Below are 21721 nucleotides of genomic sequence, written 5' to 3'. Positions count from 1 at the left end.
GCATGCGGTCCTCCCAGCTTTATACAGTAGGGCTTTGGAGAATGAAGATAGTGATGGGCGCCCAGTGGTAACCAGTAGGGAGGACATCTCAAGGCCTGGCCTCCTGGGAGACTTGTTGGTCTACTTCGGGAATGGCATCTGACACTGACCTCACCTCCCACTGCCCTAGACTATGTGACATCAGTCCCTACTTAAATCTGAAGCAGAGTTTGAAGTCACTAGGGTCTGGCTTCCAAAATGATTGACAAGGCTTTTGGGCTTCTGTTCCATGACATCCACTCTGGGGAATCTGAGCCAGCCATGCACCATCATCAGCAGGGTCTGCCCCAAAGCAACAAGACAGCCACCAGACGTGTTACTCAAGCTCAGGTTTGCAGTGCGGACTGCTCTTCTTGTGACTCGTGGTGCTTGGGTCCATTTTCCCAATCGTGTTTCTCCGGGGAAGATGTGATGTCAGGAGGCACCCCCACCCCTACTGTGGATCCCTAGCCAGGGATGGAAACCCCCTAGGTTTAGATCCAGCCCAGGTGCAAATATACAGTGGGTCACAGACCCCAGAGGCATTTAGGGGATATTTGAATGTATTAACTTCAAATCCATGTTCAAGAATCACCTGGAAACATAAAGGATTGTTGTCTTCACAGGTGAGGAGCGGGGACGCTGCTTCACCATAGAATATGTGATGCCCATGAACACCCAGCTGACATCTGAGTCTACCGTCAACGTTCTAAGTAGGTACCTCAGACTTTCTGACCTGGGTCAATGGCTGGATAGAGAGCAAGTGGGGCGAGGGGAAGAGTCAGGGTGACCAACTTGCTTCTCAAGAGCTAATGGCCTTAGACTCAGCTGAGGGTGCCGACCTCAGCTCCCCAGAGCTTCTCTGCCGATTATTCTTCCAGTGGTGACAACAGCTTGCTGGAGTCTCCAAGAGAGAGGGCATGCTTCAGCAAAATACCACAGGCCAGGTTGTTTATGAACAACAGAAATTTATTTCTCCCAATCATGGAGGTGAAGGGCCTCGCCCTGCTCAGAGTTGGTGCCTTCTTGCTATGTTCTCACTCACACAGAGGAAGTGGCGAGGGAGCTCTGTGGGGTCTCTCTTATAAAGGCATTGATCCCAGTCATGAGCTTCAAACCATAGCACTCAGGGAACTGATGCAAACTCTCTGGCCCCCAAGAATATTGACTTCATGGCCTTTGCCTCACCAGGGGTGATTCTGACCCCAGGTGTGGACTTGCAGTACAGTTCTGATACGAATCACCCCAAGTTAGCACAAAGTCACTGGCTAAGGACTCAGTCCCCAACGAGACTACCCTCCCTTCACACACCAGCTGGAAGTTCAGGAGGCCCAAGGCAAACCAGCATTTCTGACCAGCTGGCTACCAGTCAGGGGTTCCTATGACTCCCTCAGGTTCAAAAAATTGCTAGAACAATTCATAGAACTCAGGAAAGCACTATACTTATTATCACAGTTTTATTATAAAGGGTTCAGGTCAAGACCAGCCAGATGAAGAGGCACATAGGGCCAGATCTAGGAGGGCACCAAATGCCAAGCTTCCGTGTCTTCTCCCCATGGAATCAGGACATGTCACCATCCCGACACCTGGATATGTTTACTAACCAGGAAACTCAATCAGGCTTTGGCGCCAAGTTTTTACTGGGTTTCATTATGGAGGTGTGATGGAGTGAGCCATCCATCATGAGACTGGACATAATCTCCAGACCCCCTCCCCTTCCCAGGGTCAGGCCTGTATCTCATGGTTCAACACTCCAATCTTTTAATCACATGGTTGGTCTTTCCAGCACTCCCCACCCCCACCCCATTCTGGTCCTGGGTCAGCTGATTGGAAGACTCTCTGGTATAGTGGGGGGGGGGGCAGCCAGCATGAATATCAAAGACACTCTTATCACTTGAGAAATTCCAGAGATTTAGAGGTTATCTCTCATGAACCAAGGACTAAGACAAGATACGTTTATTATGCAGACCATTCCCCAAGTAATTCTAAGTTGAAGAAAACAGAGGCCAGGAACTGTCCCCTGAACCACTCAGAGATAGATGCTTTTCCCCATGGAGAGGTACATGCCCCCAGGAGAGGACATGAGATGAGTGACTAGGCCCTTCCACAGCTGCCATATGGGATGCCCAGGAGGGAGCCATTTGCACTGGAAGAGAAGATGGAAGCATGTTGGCACTTGAAGTCAAACCTCCCAGCCCCACCTCAGGGACAAAAAGCCCTTCCAGCCCTGGGAGATCCCTGGGCCACCCAAGGAGGGCATGGAGCCCAGAGAACTCATGGGCCAGAGGACTTTGGGGACCAGTTGGCGGACACTGCCAGAAACACTCGACCTGGGAGGGGAACAGTAGGTAAGGCCATGGGAGGCTGACAGTGTCCTCTTGTCCCCTCAACTAGAAATGATCCGCTCAGCCACACCATTCCCTCTGGTCAGCCTCTTCTTCATGTTCATTGGGTTTATCCTGAGCAACATCGGACACATCCGTCCCCATAGGACAATACTGGCCTTTGTCTCAGGCATCTTTTTTATTCTCTCAGGTAAGTTGTGCTGTTTTCTTTTGGGCATTCTGAACTCTTGGTATTTGACTCCTCCACGGCTCTGCTCTGGGAAGTGCTGATCACAGCTGTGGGCCCCAGGCAGAACTGAATCAGAGCAAGGGAGACCTCTGAGGACCTCGAGCCCATCCATGAGCCCTGGAGGAGGACAAAGCTGACGGGGTTCCTTGGGGCTGAGCTGGGATTACAACCCAAGGCTCTCTCCTCACTCCCCACTGTCACCACCTCTTATTCTTAGTCCCACCAGTAATGAACATTCTCATTTTTGAAAGGGTGACTTCTTTCTGATTTTGCATGAAAGGTAAGTACAATCTGCCTTTGAAACAGTGGTCTCTCTACTCCCAGCCCTCAGCTATCCTCAGGAGACTCCTACCATCCCCTTCACTTTCCAGTCTCACCCATCCCTGGGTCCTTAAAAATGGATCTGTTTTCCTGGAGAGACACCAAGTTGTATTTCATTCATTCATTCACTCATTCATTCATATGTATCAGGCCTTGTTCTGGGTGCTGGCATCACTGCCCATGAAAAGGTCAGTGCAGTGGGAGATACAAACAAGTAGAGAGTAAATAAGAACATAGCAGAAGTAAGGACTATGGGGCTGAGAGCAGTGGCTGAAACTCAGACCAAGGGTTGGTCAGGGAAGACTACCAGGAGAAGAGGAGCTAAAGGATGAGTAGGAATTAGGTAAAGAAGTGAGGTTGGGGGTGGGGATGGAAAAGGAGCCTGGAGGAAAGAGAGAGGATGGAGCACTGGGGAGTTCGTAGCTCATTATGGGAGGAGCATAATGTGGAATACAGTAGGAGGGGAGACAGGAAGGCGTCTGAGGTCGCCTGATAGATTTTGGACATTGTGAGAAACCTCAGAAGGATTCTGAGCTGGGAGATGCTGCTATAATCATATTTGGAGATTTTAGAATGACCACTCTGGGGAATGGAGGGAAGGATGAAAGCAAGATGGAAGCAAGACAGGGGCAGCGGGAGCAGGCAAGGGGCTATTTCAGTAGCACAGGAGAGAAGTGATGGTGACCCAAACTAAGGGATGATAGGAAAGAAGAGAAATGAGAGGATTCAGTGGCATCTGGGGGTAAACTCAACAGGACAAGGACTGGGTTTTCAAGGGGAGAATCAAGGGTGGGGCCAAGTTCCTGCTTGGGCAATGTGTGGGTGACACATTGCATCGTTGAGCTAGAAACCAGAGGAGAAGAAGCAAATTAGGGCCAAGTTCATGAGTTTAGTGTGGGAAATGCTGTTTGCAGTATCCATGTAACATCTGAGAGGTGGTGTCCCAAAGGCTGCCAGGGTTCAGAGGCTTATGGAAGGGACCTGGACCCAAAATAGAGATTAGGAGCTAAGAGCTTAGGGAGTAGGAGAGGGACCCCTGGATAGGGATGAGGTTACTCACGAGGAGTGTGCAGAATGAGAAGACTAGAGAATGTGGGAAATCAAGATGGGCTCTTTCTCCCCTTTAACGTGACCTGTGCATTTCCACGAGGACCTTTTCTTTAGGAGATAATACTTCAGACAGACGAGTGACCCTCAGGGCATGTATTTGAGTCCTGGAGCCCTGGGAGGGCCTAGGGCTCAGATGGAAGCCGGGTAGGTGGATGCCTTGAATAATGGAGGGATGGATAGATGGATGGATGGAAGGAAAGGACAGAGGGAGGGAGGGAGGGGAGGGAAGAAGGAAGGAAAGAGTAAAAATAGCTCCTGGGCACCAGATTTTCTGATTGCCACCTGACTCCCAAGCCAGTTTGGATTCCCTTTCTCAACACTTTCTTATCAGGATAGGTTAGGAGCCAGGTGACAAACAGAATGCCTGATGCCCAAGAGCTTTCCTCTCTCCCTCCCTCCTTCTCTCCTTTCTTCCTTCTTTCCTTCTTTCTCCTTCCATCCTTTCTTCCATTCTTCTGTCCATCTTTTTTTCAACCAACCCACCCCTCTTCCATCCATTCCTCCGTCTGTTAATCCACCAATCCAACAACTATTTATTGAGCACCGGCAGTGTCCTCGGCCTGCCTTCAGCATGGTGCCATCTCCACCTAGTCCAAGAGGTACAGACTATGAACATCAAGAGTCAAGGCTATATAGTAGCTTCGAGGCACCTGAGGTTTTTCAGCAGTGGGCAACAGGATAGAAATCTCCAAATGAAGGGGGGCCACATGAAGTTGCTTTAGTGATACCAACAGAGAAGGTTCGCTTGGGCCAGCAGTGATTCCAACATGACTTAAGCACCAAGGCAGGCTGGAGTCACATCACTTTTCCTTTAATGGTGCTCCTTCAAGATGCCCTAGTTGAATTGTGGCAGTGGAATTAAGCCCAAACTCCTCGAAACAGAGTAATTATTTATGTCCTGATTCAATGACAGTAACTAGCTGAGGGACAAGTGCCTGAGGCGATCACTTGCATGATGGCGCAGGAGTTTGGGCCCCATTGGCCTCTTGATTGATCACTTGCCAGAACCTGGACAAACTCACTTTATCCCTCGTGCCTCATGATCTCAATATGCCACCCCCACAGCCAGCAGGGCTGTGAAGACCATGGGCCACTCAATCTCCACAAGGATGTTACTACCCACGCTGGAGATGGGGATGGGAGGCCACTTGCTGGCTCCGTGGCTCACACCCTTAGTTCACATTAGCATCAGCTGGGGAGCTTTTATGACAGCACCACGCCAGGGCCCCATCCCAGGCCACATGACCCAGAATGTCCAGGGATGAGGCTCAAGCAAGTATGTCTGACAGGTGATCCTGACGGGCAGGTGGGGTGAGAGCCATGGGGCTTCCATGGCTCAGAAGAGGGCTGGGCAAGGAGCTGTGTTCCCCACAACTCTCTGCTTTCTAGCAGGTAATGGTCTAAGTAAGGTCTTTAGGAGGAGAGCATCTGCTTTTCTTCAAGTCCAGAATGAGAGCACTGTTACCACGAGGCCCACAGCGGCTTTCTTCCTGAACCCCAAGGGGAGACAGGTGCCCCATGAGCAAACTCCCAGGGTCTCATCACTAAGCAGCCCCCTTGCCTTGATGCAGGCCTCTCTCTGGTGGTGGGCCTGGTGCTCTACATCTCCAGCATCAATGATGAGATGCTCAATAGAACCAAGGACGCGGAGACCTATTTCAACTACAAGTATGGGTGGTCATTTGCCTTTGCTGCCATCTCCTTCCTTTTGACAGAGGTAAACACCCCCCTCCATCCCCCAATCCCCCTGCAGGGTGGTGGGAGTGGGACAGTGCCTGGGCTGAGTGGGGAGACCTTTACAAGCACCCCAGCCCCACCCACTCTGGTGCCCTTTGTCCTCCCCAGAATGTGTCACCTCCGACCTTCCCGGGGCTGCTCATCCAGGACACCCCCGCTCTGTCCCCCGACCCACCTCTCTCCGGCTCCCACTGCTCTGTGCAGACCCCAGCCGGAGAGCAAGGCCAGGCCCCCAGCAGGGAGCTCCCCTCTGCTTTCTCCTCACTGCAGAGTGCTGGGGTGATGTCTGTGTACCTGTTCATGAAGAGGTACACCGCCGAGGACATGTACCGGCCCCACCCCGGCTTCTACCGTCCTCGCCTGAGCAACTGCTCCGATTACTCAGGCCAGTTCCTGCATCCGGACGCCTGGGTCCGGGGCCGTAGCCCCTCCGACATCTCCAGTGACGCCTCCCTGCAGATGAACAGCAACTACCCAGCCTTGCTCAAGTGCCCCGACTATGACCAGATGTCATCTTCCCCCTGCTGAGCCTCACCGCCTTCCTCCCTGGACTGTGGACAGCCAGATAGCCCTTCCCGTGCTCCCCTGATGGCCTGTGAGCCCCAGGCCCTTGGTTGACAGGCCCAGGCTGCCCCCCGCTTCGCTGTTGTCACTTGACCCATGTCATCTCCACTGTCTCCACACTTCCCCCAGAGTAGCTCTAAGGGGCCCAGGGTGGGTGTCAGGAGTCTGGAGCCAGCGGGCCAGCTGATTGGCTGAGAGCATGGGTGTAGCCCCGCCTCTTATGTGCCAATCACTCCCACAGCTCTCCCCTTTCCTGGGAGAGGTGGCTGTTCCAGCTGTGAGTTTGTCCCTACACACCCAACTTCGTGGCCCCAGGCCAAGGCCGGGGCTGAGACGGACCCAGCCGGACTTGTGCGCCTACCAACTAACTAGCCTGGCCCTCGTGTTCATATGAGCCATCAGGCCCCAAGGTGACTCTCCTGCGGAGGTCTGGCTGGTTCAAAATTGCCAAGCAGTGTTCCTCCTGAAATCCTTTATCCTTTTTGGTTACCCACACCAGTCTGTAAGACATACCTTCCTGTGCTCTCCACCTCCCCTTCTGCCCCACAGGTGTGAATCTTCCCTCCCCTCCTCCCACCAGGAAGAGGACCGAGCTGCTGCCCCCCCTTGGTCCCTAAGCAGCTAAGAGTGGGTCTGAGGCCACTCTGATGAAGTCACAAAGCGGTGTTAATGGCTGATGATGTCTTAATATATATGGCCCCTATAACATATTTAACAGGGGTCTTTAATGCCTTAACCCAAGAAGTGACTCTGACAAGAATTTCAGATTTTGGCTGGTCTGAGTTAGTATTATCAGGCACTGGGGGTTTCAGGCCCTGGGGAATACTATCCGTGCTCATGTGGGCAGTATCTCTCGCCCAAGGCCCTAAAATCTAATCATGTAGCTACATGTCTAAACCACCTAAGTAGAAGGCAGCTTTCAGAGAAGCTGCCTGGGATTTGGAGCTGGATTTGCTGACACTTGGTGCATTTTGAGTCTAAACAAGCCAGACTTGGGATGATCCAGCTGCTCTCCTGAGGATGCCCATGAACATTTGGGGGTTGTCATTTAATCCTAATACAGGCAGTATCTGCTTCCTGGATTTGGGACATATATAGGCGACCAGCTGCTTCCAGAAGACGAGGCAGGGTGGTGCCCATTTTCCTAGTAGCAAACCTGAGCTGGGAGGTACCAAACACCTTCCATGAAGTCCACGGTGGTGGGGGGTGGGGGGATCGGTGGCAGGACCACTGCAGGACGTGACCCCACCCACCCCCGCCCCGAGTTCTCCAGACACCATCTCAGTGTGTCCATTTCTGGTTTGAGGTTGTGAGAAGCCAACAAGGCCAGGCCCTCTGCTGTGTGTTTTTGCCACGCCAGCTTTTCCCTCTTGCTCTTGCTGTCTTTGAGATAGCGTTAGGCTCCAGATTCACAGAGCCATCGTGGGCAACACGTAGACTCTGGAAAGCCGTACAGAAGACCACACAACCGTGTGTACGGACTTGGAAAGGACAGTCTATTAGTTTTCTAGAGCTGCCATGACAAAATGCCACAGACCCGATGGCTCGAACACCAGACATCTCTTTTCTCATAGTGCTGGAGACCAGAAGTCAACATCAAGGTGTCAGCAGATTTGCTTTCTTCCTCAGCCTCTCCTTGGCTTGCAGATGGCCAGCTGTCTTCTAGATGTGTCCTCATAGGGTCTCTTCTGTGCTCGTGGACACACCCCTTGTGTCCACATTCCCTCTCACAAGGACAGCAGGCAGATCGGAATAGAGCCCATCCTAAGAGCCTCATTTGACCTTCATCACCTGTCCAAAGCCCTGTCTCCAAATGTAACCTCCAAATACAGTCACATCCTGAGGTTCTGGAGGTGAGGGCCTCAACATATGACCTGTGGGGTGGGGGTGTGTGCACAATTCGGCAGGTACAGGCGGGTTGCTTCGTAGCTGGATTATTCCACTTGCTTCACAGCATAGTTGAAGGGAAGATTCCAGAAGCCGATTGTGATCCCAGTTCGGCCACTCTCTGAGCATGGATCCTTGGGCAACCCCGTCTGCTTTGAGGGGCTTGGCCCAAATGATTTCCCTCCTGCCCACCTGCCCCCAACTCTAGTGATTCAGCCTCATGTAGAAAGCTCTAGATTGCCGTCCTATGTGACTTTTCAATCCTTGCCTCAAAACCAATAGCAACCGTAAACCCAACTCAACCTGCCAGTCCATTGGCACCTTTGAAACAACTGCCGTACTCTGGTTGCTGTTTACAGAATAAAATGGAAACCACATTCTCCCACTGCAGAGGAACGGGTTAGCGCGGTGCAGACCAGTAGGTGGCATTTCCAAACTGGACGGCCGTTTAGATGTGCTCTTCTCTCATTTTTGTCAATGTAATTACCCTCTTCAAATGCACTTTTCTGCCCCCTTGAGCTTTCTTTCTCTGTCACTGCGCCAGGCTTGTTTGTGTGCACATGAAAAAAAAAAAAAAGAAAGAAAGAATCCATTCCTGAACATAAGCTGACTGTGGACTGTGACATCACTAGGATGAGGCTTTATTGGCCTGATGCTGGGCTGCTAAGTTTAGGACCTTGTGCCTTGGGAACGTGCAGTTTATGCTTATCTTAGGGACAGGTTCTGGGTCATTGTCATCCCTCACCAGGGACGGGGGATAGACCAATCATTGCACAACGCTTACAGCTCCCTTTCCCATCTATACGTTAATCTCAGAACTGGGGATCTGTTTGCAGCCTCTCTCCACCATCAAAGGATTTCATCAAATATTAAAGTGCATAAACTCAGAAATTATAATTAGGGTTTTTTTTTTCCCCAGTGTACTTGCTGATCTCTTGTTTCCTCAAGCATTTGAAAAAGATGCATTGAGATTTTTTTCTCACCTTCAAAAACTTGGAGAGGGAGGGTAATAAACTCAAGTCTGATAAATTATGGAGTAAAAGCACTCAGGGTTGCCAGTGGTTGGACAGGATTAATTCCACGGCTGGTTCCCTCCCACGTGGAGCTCACCAGCCTCCCTCTTGCCCCAGGGGTGACTAAGTGACAGGCCCTGCCCCACCGGGTGGCCTTCACAGGAATGGCCTGATATCGGGCCTGTGGACTGAGTTGATGGGGAGGCATGGGGGGGGGGTGTTAATCCATAAGTGCCACCAGCTTCTCAGTGATGGTTCCAGAGAGCCCCCTCCTTAATGTTTGGACAACTCTCCTTTCTCCTTCAATAAAAGTGGCATGGTAGGGTTCTCCAGCAAGATGGAACCAATAGGATATACATAGGGAGATTTATTTTAAAGAATTGGCTCCCATGGTGGTGGAAGCTTGGCAAAAACACAGTCAGATGGAGGAGACCAGCAAGTGGCAGACTGAGGGAAGAGTTGCAGATTGAGTCTAAAGGCCTTCTTGCTTGGGGTACGTTAGCCTCTGTTCTATTTAGGCCTTCAACTGATTGGACGAGGCCCAGCACATTCTAAAGAGTAATCTGCATTACTCAAAGTCCACTGATTTAAATGTCAATCTCATCCAAAGCACACCTGTCAGAATAATACTGGGGCACTCTGGCCCAGCCAAGTTGACACATTAAATTAACCACCACAAGTGGATAAAGGGCAGAGGACAGCAGGGGAAATGGCATTCTATCTTAAGAAAGGCAGGGCTGGAGCGGGGTGTAGGAGTGGGGACAGTCAGCACAGCCACGTACAGCCGTGCACAGCTGCGCCCCGGGCTCTGTCCCTTGCAGGCTGCCCTCCAGCTGGGCCCATCTTCCTAATGAGTGCATGGGACTCGTTTGCAGTCCCCCCTCATCTTGACTGGTATCCCACACGCAGTGAACACAAGCTCACATGCTAACCCAACACTTGAGAGGTTTATTAACCCCTGGAACACAAACGTTCCACTTGGTTAGTGGGTACAGGTGAAAAGAGTAGATTCCACTGAATGTGCCGCATGCCTGAGGTCCCCTGCAGGTGTGACCTCAGCTGTGACAGCAAGGCTCAGGGGCTGCCATGTGCAAGCCAGACACTCCCCACAGGGGTGGAAGGTGGTGAGGCCTAGCTGGGCCATAGCCCCTCAGGACCTGGGACAGGCCTTAGGGCCTCGGGGCCTTCCTCCTGGCACAACTACAGTCTCTGGATTCTCACACACAACTGCGCTGGGATCTGAGACCTCTGTTCTGTGACCTTGGACGGGTCACGCCCTCCCAGGACCTGCCTCGGCTTTGTCATGTGTACTAAAGCCCAATCTCCCTGTTTGCTTCTGAGCTAAAGTTTTCTGCCTGGGGATCCTGTCCCTGGGTATTTGCATACAGCCAACCCTCTGCTCTGGTTCCAGGGTGCAGTGGTCCTGAGTTCCCTGCAGGGCACTGCTCCACCTTCTGCGTGTTGTCAGCAGCCTGTGGACCTGCTTTTTCATTCATTCAATGAAGGGGTTGGATAAAAATCCTTGTCTGGTTCCGTCTGCACACTCCAGTTCAAAAGACTAAATTTTATTTATTTATTTATTTATTAAATATATATATATTTTAATTTATGATAGTCACAGAGAGAGAGAGAGAAAGGCAGAGACATAGGCAGAGGGAGAAGCAGGCTCCATGCACCGGGAGCCCAACGTGGGACTCGATCCCAGGTCTCTAGGATCGCACCCTGGGCCAAAGGCAGGCGCCAAACCGCTGTGCCACCCAGGGATCCCCAAGACTAAGTTTTATAAGCAAGACCCAACTGAGCTCATATGACAGACCCTCAGCCTCTGCCTCCTGCCAGGGGCAGGCAGATGGCACCTCCAAGGAATGCAGAATTTGTATAAGACAGCAGATATTTGGGGGACCCCAAAGAACAAGATTGTGTATAATAGGGTGCAAACGGCAGGCCCCAGAGTAGCAGGAAGGGGAGAGGATTCGAAGACAGAACCCAGCTGCCCCCCTTCCTTCTTCCTAGCTGGAGGGGACAGGAGGCAGGGGAGCCTCTCTACCCAGCGTCTGCTCCCCTGGACGGCACTGTGGGAAGTGAGGCCCTATGGAGCTAACACCAGAGGTTCAAGAGCAGATTCAAGGTCAAGAGGCAGCACTTGCATGTGAAAGGAGAGGCAAGAAAGACCCTTCCCAGCTGGAAGGTGTCCAAAATGTGACTATGTCTGTCAGGAGTTGGAAGTTTCCAGCTGGGAGCTGGGTGAAGCTCATCCGAGAAATGGTGTCAGGAGCTCAGCCATGGCCTTGGCTGGCAGACAAGGTGCTAGCCCGTTACCCCGGTGGGCTGAGGCTTCAGGGATAGGACATGTAGCTTCCTTTGCCGCGTCCCAACCTGGCCTTCCAAGGGCCAGAGGAGGGATCTCAGAGCTGAACTTCAAGGCTCTTGCTATTCCCTCTGAACACACCGGTGGCACATTTCCAGCCTCAGTTTCTCCACCCACAACACGGACACCCTCCTGAGCCTCTCCTCCCTGGGAAGGAGTGAGCCTGAGTGAGAACTTAGGTGGGAATCCTGATGGTGCCCAGTGGAGCAGATGTGCTGGTTCGGGGCTGAACACTGATTAAGAATCACCATCGCTAGGCCCCAAGCACAGCTGACTTGTCCTGTCATCCCAGCCCTGCCCCCCTCCGATCCCTCATCCTGTGCTTGGCCTAGGAAGGGCTTTCTTCCCACCCCTCTTGATCTCTCCTCCTCTTGGGGGTCATATCTGATACCCCCATTGCTCACTGACTTTAGCCCTGAGATGCCCCCTTTTCAAAGCTGGCAGAGATCAGATTCTGGCTTATGCACCACATTAAATAGGACATTTCGACAGCAAGTAACAATTTGATTAAAACTGCTTCAAACAGTAGAAGTATTTCTTATCTTCTCATCAGGAAGAGCCAGAGTAGGTATGGGTTCAAGATCTGGCTAATTCAAGGGCTCAGTGATGCAGTCAAGAACCCAAGTTTGTTCCATCTCTTGGTTGTGCTGTCTTTGGAGTTGACTTTATCCTCAGGTTGGGATCAAGATGGTGGCAGCCATCCCAAGGGTCATACCAAGACACAACAACATCAGAAGGAGGAGAAGCACTGCCTCTTCTTCTATGGATTTCTTAGGAAAAAAGACACATTTCCCAGAAGCAACCTCAAAAGTCCCCACCTCTGGGGTCACATGCCCATTGCTAAACCACCATCTAGCAAGGAGAAGAGGTGACCACACGCTCCAATAGTCTATTGACATGTAACAACTTATCCCAGACCTCAGTAGCTTAATCACAATCACATTGTTATTATTTCTGACAGTATGGGGAGTTGACTGGGCTCAGCAAGATGGTTGTCACTCAGGATCCCTCAGGGGTTCGGGGTCAGTGACTGTCCTCTCCAAGGCTTCTTTGCTCACTTGTCTGGTAGGTATGTCTGCTGGGACCTCAGCCAGAGATGTTGCCTGGGACCCTTATGCACAGTCTCTTCATAAGGCCTGGTCTTCCTCAGAGCAGGATAGCTGGGTGCTCAGAGTGAACACCCCAAGAGACAGACAGTCTTGCCTTTCTTGGAAGTGGCCTCAGATATTACCTGGTGTCACTTCCACCGTAATCACTAGACCACCCAGATTTAAGGGGAAGCAACAGAGATCCTGCCAGTTTGAGACGTGAGGAGTGTCAAAGTCCCATTGTGAAGAGAGGAGTGTGAGAAAGGAATCTGTTGCGGCAACCATCTTTGGAAAACACAACCTGCTACACCACTATTGGCTCTCACCCATTGTTCTCCCAGTACAGAGATTCTGATTTTATTCTGAGCTGGGCCCTGAAACGCTTTGTCTCTAACAGTTCCCAGGTGATGTCAAGACTGTGCTATGCTCCAGGCTCTCGGGACTGGCTTCCAGGCACATGAACTTTTTAAAACTCCCTAGGTAGTTCTAGTGTGAAAGCAGGGTTGATAACCACTAGGTTGGATCAACCAGGATTTGCCCTTCACCCTAAGGATAAAGCCTCTTCTCCAGAGTCTGGTCAGTGAGGTCGGCTTCCCAAACAAAATACAGGAAAGGAAGGGGAAATGGTCCTGGGTGGGCAACCAAGGATTCTAATGGCCCAGGCATCATCCCTGCTTCCTCCCAAGGCTGTGCCCTGGGCAAGATGTCAAGTCCATGGGCTCCTGCCCAGCCTCTCTGGTCTTGCTCCCTTTCCCTGTTAAGCTGGTATTCACTGAGATGCAGGAAGAACCTGCCCTTGAGAAAGAGGACAGCAGCCCTCAGCATTCTGGAGGCAGTGTGCTCTCCGCCCCACTAGCAGGGTCAAGGGATGGACTTCTGGTCCCAAGTAGGCCTGATAAATGCTCAGAAATGACTTTATGGTCTCAGGGCTCAGATGCAGAGTTTAAACCAATTCATCACTGGTCTTTGAATAATTCATTATACACTAAGCAATCATAAAAAGAACAAGGCCTGAGGGCTTTGGAGGTTTCAGATCAGGCAATGAAGAGACCATGTATCACAGTCTTCTCAGCAGAGTGGACTTTGGTCAATTTTTATATTAAATCCGCCCCCACACACACAAAAATAAAATAAAATAAAATATAAAATAAAATAAAATAAATCCGCCCATACCCGCACATCCACCTTCTAACCCATATCAGATACAATAATACTATGGGGTCTATTTTTAAAAAGACAACCATGTACTTAAAATGCAAAGTCTTCCTCAGATTATTTTTCTTAACAAAATGACAAAGAGACTAAATTAAACCAACCCCACAAGAGGCTCCAAGTGAATACCACGCATTCAATCCAAAGCAGTTGTCAGTGCCCTAAATGATCAAGGCCAGATGGTGTGTCCTATAAGGGCAGTCACAGGTTTGGGGAAAGTGGATTCACCATCTTGAATCAAGACACGGTTTCTCATGAAAGTCAGTCTAAGACACTATGTCTTCAGCAGAGAGCCATCACCATATGTCATCATCGACACGCACGTAAAACCCTTATCTAGAGTGCCTGGCACACAGTAGGTGTTTTTGCAAGCATTACTTCACTTAGCCCTCTCGATCCTATATGTGGACACTAGGACCTACAGAGGGCTACGGGCTGGCTCACAACCACACAGACAGCAGTATTTGTAGTGCTCTGCAAGTCCGGTTGCACAAGGTTGATTCACACATTCTAAATGCCCAGCATGGCCGAAGCACCCACTCTGATAATCAGAGAAAAGTCCAGCTTCCCATTCAAAGATTGATGGGGAAGAAAGGTCTCCATAAGTGGGAAAGGGTGGTGAGGTGTCATTCCCCTTAAAGTTCTCTGTATCCCATCTCTACTCACGATGCCCACCTATGTAGGAAAAACTCATGGCTTCTTCCATTACCCTCACAAGACTTACAACGCCACGTGTGTGGGTTTCCCCACACCAAACAATTCTTCCTTACACCAAGCTGGGTGTCCTATAATTCAGTTCAACTCTGACATTAACCAGAGCTAGCGCCGACCCCACAGGTTAAAGGCTTAGTCCCATGAGACTGCACCCCACCCACTTCTGGTGCCAACCACAAAAAGAAGGTCCCCAGATTACCCACAGCTTCTGTCCAGTGGGGCTACAAATTGGAGGTTCTTAGGACTTCCCTCCTTGGATCCAGCGACTTGCTCGAGCAGCTCGCAGAAGTCAAGGAAACACATTTACCAGTTTGTTTTATAACAAAGGTTATGATTAGGCTACAGATGAACAACCATATGAAGAGGTGCACAGGGTCCTGAATGCAGGAGCTTCTGTCCTTGTGGAATTGGAGCGTGACACCCTCTGGGCCCATGAGTGTGTTCGCCAACCCAGATGTTCTCCAAATCTCTTACTTAGGGATTTCTACGGAGTCTTCAACACATAGACATGATCGATCGTTTGCCCAATTTCCAGCCTCCTCTCCCCTTCCTGCAGGATGGAGAGTAGGGCTGAGAGTTCCAGGCTTCTAGTCATGCCTTGACTTTCTGGTGACCAGCCCTCATCCTGAAGCTATCCAGCAGCCCACGCAGAGTCCCCTCATGAGAACAGAAGACTCTCCTACCACCACAGAAATGCCGAGGGATTTGGGAACCAGAGCAGAGACCAACATGTGTATTTTCTATTATTTCACACAATCAGTGTTGGAAATGGATGCACAACTCCCAATTTTCCTGCATGCTGGCCCCTCACTGCACCCTCCCTGCTTAGCTCCTGGAGGAAGCTCACAGTGCATGCTTGGTCTGACTCGTCAGAGGGTGACCAGGGTCACTTGGCACAGCCAACGACCTGATCCACGCAGGGCTGGGGAGTGCGGCTCAGATCCTGGGCATGAGCTCCGAGTGGCCTCCGGCCTCTGGATCCCATTTTCCGGGCTGAATCCCAGAACACTGTAAAGCGAATAGCCGGTGTAAGTGCCTGGGAGGGGAGACCTCGACAGTCTGAAGCCCACCAGCTGGAGAGGAGGAGGGAATATTTCCGTTTGCTCAACAAAATGTTTCCTGAAACACCATATGTGTGAGCTCCCATGCTGCTGGCTGCGTGAGGTGCAAAGAAAAAAGTGTAGCCCAAATGAGTTTTACTTCAACACATTAAATGTAACAAATGTCACCTTGTTTTTCTCAATCAAATTAAGTCTGACTTTGAGCCCCCGCTCAAATGGGTGGTGGGAAATTCAAGGTCTCCAAGGGTTGCCCAAGAATCCAATGGGGAGGGCATGGCAAAGGCTATCAGATGGCTGGAAATCCACAGCCTGGCCCAGGGCAGGTGCTAGGGTCCTTGCAGAGGCAGGACTTCCATACCTGGTGTCCAGTGTCCTAAAAAATACCACTCCACCGCCCGTCTGGGCCCTGTGAGGGACTCTGGTCTCAACCACTCCAGAAGCCCACCTATTATACTTCCTGGCTCACTTCCTTCCCAAGATGGGGACTGTCCCCTGGGTTGGTGTTCTCTCTGACCCCTTCCAGGGACTTCCTTCCAACTTTCCCTTTGGAAAGATACTCCGTATTCCCCTTCAGTGGGCCCTTAGAAACAATGGTGGACTCTCCTGGATTGGGGGAAAAAGAGATGAGGAGATGATCAAAGCAATAATTTACCCTGTTAGCCTATTTATTGATAATTAAATTAGTACTAATATATTATTTCAGCTATTATTATCATTTATTTAGTAACTACTGTATATGCCAACTTCTATCCTAGGATGTTCATCCTACAGATTTTCATGTTATGTATTTATTCCGAACCCTAGAGCAGAGTTGAGTTCATCACACTCTCTGGTTGCCTGGTGCTTGGTCATCACTGGCCCCCAAAAGGCTTGGCTCTTGGTTTCTCACTCACGCACGCATTGCTTCCTTTCTTCTACCCCACGAGCAACCACTCGAATGTGTTTCAGAATGTATCTTTCTGTTTTATATGTGCTCCTTAGATGTGTAGTGTTGGTTTTTGCGCGTGATTTGAACTTGAATAAATGGTTCTGCATTGCATAAGTCCTTCTCCTTCTCATTTTTTTCATTAACACTGCTTTTATGATGCTTCTGTTTTTCTCCACGAACATGTAGTCTGTTGCTTCTCATCACTGCCTTTTGCCTAAATCCCAGTAATAGACATGGGGAAAATGGGATTAAGAGACTAGAGTCAAGAGCTCACCCACCAGATCTGACCCCAATTCCTCCAAGCTTTATCAGGTCGCCTCCAATTTCCCACCATTCAAACGGCGATACTAAAATATGGTCACCAGTCTCTCCTTACCGATCCATGTGACCATTTCCTTGGAACACCGAGGAGTGGAATGCCAGCGTCACAGGATATGTGCACACTTGGTTTGACCCAACACTACCTACTTGCTTTCCAGAATGGAGGCTACAGTTTATAGTCCCATAGGCAAAGCATGAATGCCTCGATATCCCCATCCCCACTGAAACAGCCCAGAATTCCTCAACCTCAGCACCACTGACGTCTTGGCCTGGATAATATTTGCTGTGGGGCTGTTCTGCACATTGCAAGATATCTAGTGCCATCCCTGGCCTCTACCCACTAGATCCCACTAGCACCCTCATCCCCCATTATGGCAACCAAAATTGTCTCCAGATATTGTTCTCTGTGGGGGTTTGGGAGGGTGTCCCTAGTTAAGAACCACTTAGGTTGATCTGGCTTTCTCTGTTTTGTCAGTCTAATGGGTTCCATGGACTACTCCATGAGGAGAACATTATAATACCTATCTTATAGCAGAGGAAAGGCAGAGAAGGTAGTGATTTGCCTACAATCACACATCCAAGAAGAACGGGACTCTAAGCCTTCCAAGAACTCATGGTCAAGCATGGAAGACACATATCCAATCAGAAACCCTGTGTTGATGAATGGACCAACCATGTGATTTGGGAACCTGAAGGAATGGGAGGTTAATTCTGCCACGAGTAGCAGGGAGGGAGGAGGAGAGATAGCAGGAAGTGGAGGTGTCCCTAAGCTGGTCCTCAGAGGGTGAGAACTGGAGGCTGGATTTGTCTGTCACCAAACCTGAGGTTCCCACCACTCTGCTATGAAGTCCCTTTCTGCAGGTGAGAATATATGTTCATCTTAGAAAGTTCAAGAAATACAGACAAATGAGAGCAGGGAAAGAAAATGCACATATCCCCGCTGAGCAGAGAGCCTGATGCGGACTCGATCCCAGGACCCTGGGATCATGACCTGAGCTGGAGGCAGACGCTTACCTGAGCCACCCAGGTGCCCCAATAAATACACTATTTTAAAAACATTGCTGACTATGAAAAAGGTCAACCTTATTCAAAAGAAGAAAACATAGTACAGTGAGATCTCCTGCCCCCATCACCCAGGATGAACACATTATCCAACCCCCGATCATTTAGATGCAAACCCCAAACATCACATCATTTCTTCTGTAAATATTTCACGGTTATCTGCAAAAAGGAGGATTATTTTTTAAATCACAATGCCAAGAACAACACACCTCAAGAATTCCTGAAGTATGTCATCTGAAATTAGGAGGTGCAAGGTTAGTGGCCGTTGACAGTCATGCTCCAGATCTATTACTTCATTGGTGTTCGCAAAGTGTTGGTGTTCTAAATACTGTTTTGTCATCATTGATGAGCTGGAAGACAGCTCCAAAGAGACTTCCCGTCACCTGCTTTCTGGTTTCTGGACCTTGGTGATTACTCTGTTCTGTAGCTGCAGGTGCCTGTTGTAGGGATGTGCCCAGTCTCCAGTGGATGCCATTTGGGTTGATTCAGCCAAAACATCCACTAGTGGTAACTTTATGCCAGCGCTCACTCACAAGCCACTCTTTGATGTTATCTTAATTTTCAACACAAATCTCCGAGTTGTGAATATTAGTGGGATTTTTTTTTTTTTTTTTTTTTTGCCTCTGTGCTTTTCTCCACTCCAAGGCCATTAACCACCAGGAGTTCTCCTCTAAGAAGTCTGCCCTGGGGCGCCTGGGTGGCTCAGTCAGTTAACCATCTGTCTTCGGCTCAGATCAAGATCTCAGGGTTCTGGAATCAACACCCACATCAGGCTCCCTGCTCAGCAGGGAGTCTGCTTATCCTTCTCCCTTCGACCCTCCCCCTGCCCCCTACCACTCTTGCTCTCTTGTTCTCTCTTTCTCTCTCCATGAATAAATAATAACAAAAAAATCTTAAGAAGTCTGCCCTGGTTAAACAGCTCAAGAGTGGCACAATTCCTTGCCAGCTTTCAGAGAGGTCAAGGGCAAGGCTGGAAGGCCATTCCCAGGGAAGCTGGGTGGGTTTCAGGTTCACCTGTCATAGGGCCCTCACGCGGAGAAGAGACTTTCCTGAAGGTCTCTCCAGCTATGAGTCATCAGCAACCAAGCCCCAAACCCAATGGGAAAAATGCAAATGGATTCTGGAGAATAGGGAGCTAAAGCCACCTCCGTGTGGGAGAGGATGTTATAATATCAGGCTGTCGCCAAATTAACGTTATTAAACAAATGCACAAAAATAGCAGCCATAATTATTCCTATACAGTAGCTCAATCTGGAGCTTTCTGTGCATTTCTGTGCCCCCCTAAACACAGGGCTTGTTGCTATTCCTGCTCCTCTGATTCTTCCTCCTTCCTCCTTCCTTCTCTCCAAGATATTGCAGAGGAAAGAGGTCCCCCCACAAGCTCCCCGAACCTCTTTGTTTCCTTGGGAAAGAAGAAAAGGTGAGAACTAAGCTTTCTTCAGCACCTGCTCTGTGTCCTTTACACATGAAAGTCCACTTAAACCTCAGAACAATCTAACAAAGGAATTCTCATCAGACAGATTTGCAAACTGAGTCCAAGACAGGTCATGTAACTTACCTACTGGCCACTGGCTTGTAGCTACGGAAACCTGGGTTTGACCAACCCTAGAACCATGGCCCTTTGCCTTGCTGCTCCACTGTTTCTCTGACTAATATCTCCCTAACCTCCCCCTCCACCTCTCTATGGATGCCTCCCATCAAAGCACCTGCCCACAGCACCGTGGCTTTTCAGATTGGCTCTTTCCCAAGAGAATTCCATGTGGCCCTGCTTGTGACCTGTCCACTCCACCAGGTCAGCCCCTGGGGCCAGGCTTGGGCCAAGGTCCCTTGCAGGAGAGCAGAGCGGGAGGGCTGGGGCCCAAGCAGAGGCTGACCTGGCAAGTTGGCTGGAGGACACCAGGACACCAGGTCATAGTGGGGAGACCAGAGGCTCAGAAAATGGGGCCCAAACCCAGCTCTGGTCACCAGGCCAACTTGTCTGGCAACGTGGGCCACATCACCAGGGGAGCAGGTGCCCTGCTGCGTGCCAGATTGCTCCACCTCTTGGAGCCTTCACTGAAAGCACTGACACCTGCCTCTATGTTACACGTTACAAATGTCACCGTTATACAAAGGATATACAGAGAAGGTGGGCACATGGCCATTGAGTGCCTTCCCAAGAGCCATGCCCTGCATTGGAGCTGGAGATGAAGGTAACAGTGGTCAAAGGGATCTTGTCTGATCTCAAGAAGCTCACAGGTGAGCTGATGCTGATGATGGTGATGGTGATGATGATGACAAATGACATCTATTATTATCAAGTGTCCACAATGTGCACATTGTGAGCACCACCAGATCCACCTTCAGTAAAGGACTTGTCATCCCTGCAGCCAGCAGGACTGTGGGCAGATCCTCAGCTGACGACCTCAGCTATGACCTCCAACCACTGCTCCATTGGGGAATGGCTCTCCCAGGCCAACTCAGCTGGTCTGCCTCCAACACTTCCTAGGGGTGGAGGCTGCGCTGCAGCTGGGCTGCTCCTCTGCCCAATCCTGCACCAGATGGAGGACAACTGTCATCTCGCCAGCTCTTTCTCGTGGTCAGCTTCCCGAGGAACCTGCAACAGGATAATTATATAATTGCTGATAAAATCTCCCAGGGCTTGCTTGTAGGTGAGCCTAGCTGACAGGATTCGCAGGCAGCTGCAAGAACTTGCCCTGGAGGGCAGCTTGTGTACTCCTCTGCCCAGTGGACCCATTCCCTGTGTGGCCAAGGAGTGGACAAGGGACTTGAGCTGGGCCAATTATGGGCCTTCACAATGGATGAGCCAAGGTGGGGAGCACCCCTGCCCACCCCACTTCAATGAAGGCAGCTCACTTCTGCGCTGATTTCACACCCCAGGCAGATGCCTCTCCGTGCAGACAGCCTGCTCTCAATGTCCCCAACGTCATGCTGACTGTGCCCCACAGAGCTGGCTCTGGAGCTGGACAACTCAAATAGCTGATGCTCTTCGCTGCACACAGGAAATCTCTGCCTCAAGCCGCTTTAGTCTCCCGCTTTTGCTCTGCCCTTAGGAACCACACCAAATAAACTGTGCTTTGCAGCTTCTCAGCTGGAAGTAGTTCTAGGTCCCCACCAATTGGTCACCTCTTCTGCAGGTGAACTATGTCCATGTCCTTTTCCCAATCTGTAAGGGCTGTGATCCTGGGAGATACCGTCATCCTGGTCACTGCCCTCGGGAGACCCTCCGATCACCATGTCTCTTTTAAATGTGATTTCCAAAATTGATTCAAAACCAAATGCTGGACACCTTGATGTCAGCATTGTGCATTTGTCTGTGTGTTAAGAAAATGGCATAAACCTTGTAACCTAAGGCATTTCCAGGCCAGCTGTCCTTAAGCCAGTCTTCACCAGCCTATAGCTGGAAAATTGGTTTTTGGAGTCCAAAGTCAGTATTTTACATGTACCTCCTCCCTTTACCAAATTATGCACTTGTCCATTCAACATAGAACTTGCACACACAAACAAGTGTTTTTTTTTTTAACCAAATTTTGAATGCTTCCGCAGCTTAAGGGAAAAAATAAAAGCTAACAACTCTGCCCTCTCCTGGCCAATTTCTTATTTTCCTCTTTAATATATGTCCTTGGTATAGAATGGAACTAGCTGAATCCCTTCATGGTTTTGACATTGCCTCACGTGCATTTTCTTCCTAATAATGCACAACTCCTTGCAGAAGTGCAGAAGAACCTGCCACAATGTGGCTG

General features: G+C 50.1%; 1 protein-coding gene across 1 annotated transcript in view; it reads left to right on the top strand.

The window, feature by feature from the left end:
• CACNG5 (calcium voltage-gated channel auxiliary subunit gamma 5) overlaps window positions 1-7089 on the top strand; it is a 37931-nt gene extending 30842 nt beyond the window's left edge. Inside the window, exons 4-7 of the mRNA XM_041726011.1 lie at window positions 645-731; window positions 2413-2553; window positions 5595-5740; window positions 6031-7089. Of these exons, the coding sequence (XP_041581945.1) occupies window positions 645-731; window positions 2413-2553; window positions 5595-5740; window positions 6031-6288 (632 nt within the window). The 3' untranslated portion in view covers window positions 6289-7089. The remainder of the gene's footprint in view (window positions 1-644; window positions 732-2412; window positions 2554-5594; window positions 5741-6030) is intronic.
• The last annotated feature ends 14632 nt before the right edge of the window (window positions 7090-21721 follow it).

The sequence above is a fragment of the Vulpes lagopus genome, chromosome 12, assembly GCF_018345385.1.
Source record: "Vulpes lagopus strain Blue_001 chromosome 12, ASM1834538v1, whole genome shotgun sequence".
Classification (NCBI taxonomy): Eukaryota; Metazoa; Chordata; class Mammalia; order Carnivora; family Canidae; genus Vulpes; species Vulpes lagopus.
The sequence above is the reverse complement of the archived record's forward strand: the minus strand, read 5'-3'. Positions and strand labels throughout refer to the sequence as shown.